The sequence below is a fragment of the Micropterus dolomieu genome, unplaced genomic scaffold, assembly GCF_021292245.1.
Source record: "Micropterus dolomieu isolate WLL.071019.BEF.003 ecotype Adirondacks unplaced genomic scaffold, ASM2129224v1 contig_9617, whole genome shotgun sequence".
NCBI lineage: Eukaryota > Metazoa > Chordata > Actinopteri > Centrarchiformes > Centrarchidae > Micropterus > Micropterus dolomieu.
Genome location: NW_025738603.1, coordinates 1,009 through 6,607, shown reverse-complemented (window position 1 = coordinate 6,607; position 5,599 = coordinate 1,009). Strand labels below are relative to the sequence as shown.

Here is a 5,599-nt window from a genome sequence, read left to right as displayed (position 1 = left end):
CACTGCATGAATGACGCCATTTTCTGAATTCACTGACACTAACGAAGACACAGATACCCCGTTAATCTCTTTCTCCTCCACAAAGTAAGAAACCCGAGCGTTCTGGCCCCAGTCTGCATCACTAGCGCTTAGAGTAAACACCGAAAATCCAGGAGAGTTGTTCTCTGGTACAGTCTTAATATATTCTGATTGATCAAATCTGGGTGGGCTGTCATTCACATCAGACACTTTTACGTTGATGTTTTTACTGCTAGACAGAGGCGGGGAGCCTTGATCAGATACTGATATGGTGATATTGTACTCAGGAATACTTTCTCTGTCCAAGAAGTCTTCGGTTACTATGGAGTAATATCCTGTTAATGAAGACTCAATTTTAAAAGGTACATCAGAGTTAATGGAGCACTTGACAACACCGTTACCATCAGAGTCTTCGTCATCGACGTTAAGAACAGCTATAGTTGTACCTGGAGGAGAATCCTCCGCTATCGAGTTAGAAAATGACATAAGCTGTATTGTAGGCAAGTTGTCATTTTCGTCCATTATTTGAATAATAACCTTGCATGTATCTGAAAACCCCCCGTGGTCACTAGCCTTAACATTTAATTGATAAGTCTTAGATTTTTCAAAATCCAGTTTACCTGCAACTTTAATCTCTCCAGTTTTAACATTCACTTCAAACAGCTGCTTCGATTCTCTGACAACATGCGCTAGGGAATAAGTCACCTCTCCATTAACTCCTTTATCTGGGTCATTTGCACTAACAGTGGTTACCACAGTTCCTTCAGGAGAATTCTCCTTCACATCTGCTTTATAAACAGGCTGGCTACAAACTGGCGCATTATCGTTAGCATCCAGCACAGTGATATGAATACGCACTGTCCCTGATCTATGCGGCTCACCTCCATCTGAAGCAATCAGCACGAGTGTGTGAGTCTCCACTTTTTCTCGGTCTAACGGGTTTTGTAAAACCATTTCGATAAATGTTCCTCCATTAGGCTGGCTCTGTACCTCCAATTTGAAAATATCTGAGGGTTTAAGAGTGTATTTCTGAATATCATTAACACCAACATCAGGGTCGTCAGCACTCTCTAGTGAGAAACGAGTCCCTGATGCAGCACTTTCAACAATTTTCAAATTGATTTCATCCTTTGGGAACGACGGACTGTTATCGTTTATGTCTGTTACCTCCACCGTCACCCGATAAAGCTGGATTGGATTCTCTAAAATGACCTCGAAACTAAAGCTACAGGGCGTCGTCTTTCCACACAGTTCTTCTCGGTCGATTCGCTCTTTAATAACAAGAGTGCCTTTGTCTCGGTTTAAATCAACGTACTGTCGGCTGCCCTTTGTAATAATACGAGCTTTGCCTGATATGAGCCTCGCCACATCCAAACCTAAATCTCTAGCAATGTTTCCAACAAAAGAGCCTTCTGCCTGCTCCTCCGGTACGGAATATCGAGCCTGTCCAGTCACTGAGCTCAGCTTGAAAAGACAAAGAATGACAAACAGTGCTTGCCATCGGCCTCTGCGAGCAGTTATCCGCATAGAAGCCATCATGAATCCAGAGGAAGAGACGCAGTAATCCTTTCAATTTAAAACTGATGTATTTAAATCCATAAACGGAAAAGGCAGCGATATTATCAGCAGAACAAAAGTCCACGGAAAACGCTGCACTTTAAACGTGACGGCCAGACCGTCTTCTTTCCAAGCAGTGAAACACTGAAATGAATTAAAGGGGTGGACCGCTGCACAGATTATTTAGACAGTAAGTCAGTGATGTATCAACAGCGGCGCTCAGAGCCCAACAATGGTAATGTATGTGGTGTGCACATTGTTTTGAACCGTTCAAATGTTGCATGTTAATCTTGTCAAGCTTATGGTGATGTTTTTATTACTTAAAACATCTGAATAAAGCTCTACATATTGAAGCAGTATGGATGAAGTTCATACTTGTACACTGAGAAGGGCCTTTTCCACAAAAGCATCTAGTTTAAGGTAATGCTGAAATCACATTGCTTTCAAATTTTACTCGTCAAATAATTACAATACTTTTTCCCCTGTGAAATGTGTAGAGAGTTTGTTTTCGTATTGAAACACAATTTCGGATTGCTCACAGTGGGAATACTCAATATAAATGAGTGAAAAAAACATGCATCAAAATAAACGTATAAAATGGTTGATGCCCCTCCCATGGATTAAGTTCTACGACCTGTAACTGGATAATCTTAAAATGGACGGATGAAACTGCCAAAACAATAGATTGTGATTAGTGTGATAATGTTTAATTATCTCATTGTGCGGTAGTATGTTAAGCATTTTATAGGAATATAAATAGCTCTGTTTGCACTACAAGACGTAAAGAAAGATATTTCAAAATGATGTGACCGTTCAAGCACCATGGACAGTGACACTGAATTCCTAATGACAGCCGTGCGCGAAAAACTTTTATCAAAACACTTCAGGAGAAAACAGACAAAAGAATTTTAAATATATCACTCACCAGTGTTGACATTTGAGAACAGTTTCCTGAGAGTTCCTTATCCACCTGTGGTGTATCAGCCCCAGCTCCATCCACACTCACTAAACTTTGACTCATCGGCTGCATATATTTCATATCACTCTTTCTGGAGTCAGTCGTCCTGCATACCTCGTAGTTGTACACGTGCTGGAGAGTCCCTGTCCCCAAAGTGTCTGAGTAACGTGGTGGATAATACGGAATCACAGGGAGATTGGAGTGATACAGGACGCGAGACTGTCTCCATCTGTAGATTTTCACTGATATAATAACCACTAAACACGTGATGAAGAGGAAGGAAACTACAGCCAAAGCCAGCACTAAGTAAAAAGTCAGGTTGTCATTGTACTCCTTGTCCTGTGTAAAGTCAGTGAACTCCGACAGCACTTCAGGGAAGCTGTCCGCCACCGCCACGTTAACAATGACTGTAGCTGAACGAGAGGGCTGCCCGTTGTCCTCCACTATAACAGTCAGTCTTTGTTTCACAGCATCTTTATCAGTCACTTGGCGGATAGTTCTTATTTCTCCATTCTGTAAGCCCACTTCAAACAGCGCCCTGTCTGTGGCTTTCTGCAATTTATAGGAGAGCCAGGCATTCTGTCCAGAGTCCACATCAACAGCCACCACTTTAGTGACCAGATAGCCCACATCTGCTGAACGAGGCACCATTTCAGCCACCAGAGAGCCACCAGTCTGGACTGGGTACAGAACCTGAGGTGGGTTGTCGTTCTGGTCCTGGATCATTATTTTCACAGTCACGTTGCTACTGAGTGGAGGGGAGCCTCCATCCTGCGCTTTGACGACGAAAACCAGCTGTTTGATTTGCTCATAATCAAATGACCGCACAGCGTGTATCACTCCGCTTTCTGCATTTACTGAAACATATTCGGAAACTGGAGATCCACCGATCTCGTACTCTTCCAAAATATAGGAAATACGGGCGTTTTGGTTTTCATCAGGGTCTTTAGCATTAACGCTTAGTACAGATACACCTGGAGAGTTATTCTCTGCGATAAACGCATTGTAAAAACTTTGTTGAAACACTGGAGGATTATCATTGACATCCGAGACCTTCAGATAAAAGGTTCTTTTAACTGAGAGGGGAGGCGACCCTGCATCTGAGGCAATGACAGTGATGTTACTTTCTGACAGCTTTTCGCGATCTAATGAAGCATCAGTCATCAACGCAAAGTAATTTCTCACATTGGATTTAATTGTAAAAGGAACATTGCCTTCGATCGTGCACTTTACTTTTCCGTTTTCACCGGAATCAAGATCCTTAACATTAATTATGCCAATGGTGGTACCAGCAGTGGAGTCTTCTGACACAGGACTCGTGAAGGACATCACGTTAATGACCGGGGCATTATCATTTACATCTATAACCTCAATCTCAACTTTGCTAGAATCTGTCAGTCCGCCTTGATCTTTAGCTTCAACTCTGAACTCAATTTTTTTGTCTTTTTCAAAATCTATTTCCTCTACCACATATATTCTCCCAGTAGCCTCATCTATATTGAACAAATCAGCGATTCCTGCTTTTGATTTTGAAAAGTAATACGTTACTTGTCCATATGAACCGCTGTCTATGTCGCTGGCATTTACAGTAACAATGTAAGTGCCTTTTGGAGCGTTTTCAATCACCGTGGCTTTATACACAGATTGATTAAACACAGGAGCATTATCATTAGCATCTAAGATATTGACGTCTATATTTACTGTACCCGATCTTTGTGGATTTCCTCCGTCCACAGCCAGCAGTTTTAAAGACAGGTGTGGCTGTTCTTCTCTGTCTAAGGGTTTCTGAAGCACCATTTCGGCATATTTACTTCCGTCCGGATTAACATGTTGTTTCAAAACAAAATTGTTGTTCGGAGTTAAAATGTAATTCTGCAGACCGTTTTCCCCAACATCAGCATCGTCCGCACTCTCTAAAACAAAACGGGAACCAAGAGCTGCCGATTCGCTTATTTCAAATTCCAAGTGTCTGTTTTGGAAAGTAGGAACGTTGTCGTTTACGTCCAAGACTTCTATGGTGACAGGGTGCAACTCCATCGGGTTTTCCAATAAAATCTCAAATGTAAAGCTGCATGGTGTTACATCTCCACAAAGCTGCTCTCGATCTATTCTCTCATTCACGACCAAAGTCCCTTTGTCTGCCTTCAGCTCGGTGTACTGGATGTTTTCTCCGGTCACAATACGGGCCCGACCAGAACGGAGTCTTTTCAAATCCAAACCAAGGTCTTGTGCGACATTTCCAACAAGGGAGCCTTTCTTCATCTCCTCCGGGATCGAATATCGGATCTGTGCTTCCGTTTGACAAAGAAAAATAAACTGAAAGAAAACCATGTACATTGCCCCTTGAAATCGCCATCTTACATCGCTGTCTCGATGATGTTCTTTTGATGCCATTTGATAAGAGGGCCTTCAAGCAAACCGAACAATGGAATTAAGATTTAAACTCACTGAGAAAAAAAGGCAAATGTTCCAGGTTAATTTATATCAGCGATAGAAGTTGAAATCAACTCCGTAGCCGATGATCACCAGCTCATATGAAACAGAGATCATCTCCTCTTGTAAAACGCAGTGACAGGGGAGGGAACAGCACTGCCTCAGGATGCACAGTAGAATTGATTTACCAGGCAACAGCGTCACTTAGAGGATATAATATATAACTCGTATAACCAGGCATCGAACTCCACGAGTTTGGTCTTTGGGATGTCATTCTGTATAGTAATGGCATATTTGGCAATAAAAATAAGTTAATGTTTGCTCATTCTAGTCCTCTGCCTGATGAATACAAAGAGAGAGAGAGAGAGAGAGAGAGAGAGAGAGAGAACGGAATGGACATGCAGGATCAGTAGTGTGTTGTGTTAGTCATTAACGTGTTTTTATACTGTGTATTTCATGGGATAATTCATCACAGTCAGATTTCAAGATTAGCATGATATGTCCCTAAATGGTGCCACTGTCTCTATAAATAAATAAACACAACCAAAGTCTATAGTGAAAACTTTTTATTATTATTATTATTGTTGTTGTTGTTGTTGTTGTTGTTGTTATTGTTATTGTTATTATTATTAC

At 41.5% G+C, this 5,599-nt stretch overlaps 1 protein-coding gene across 1 annotated transcript; it reads right to left on the bottom strand.

Annotated features, from left to right (window-relative positions):
* Positions 1-6: 6 nt before the first annotated feature.
* Positions 7-5,035, bottom strand: LOC123965396 (protocadherin beta-16-like; the record flags this gene model as incomplete). Its single annotated transcript, XM_046041921.1, has 2 exons — positions 2,501-5,035; positions 7-1,584 (listed from the first exon to the last, which is right to left on the bottom strand). Coding segments are annotated over exons 1-2 (4,005 nt in total), but the record flags the coding sequence as incomplete, so codon positions are not given.
* Positions 5,036-5,599: the final 564 nt, after the last annotated feature.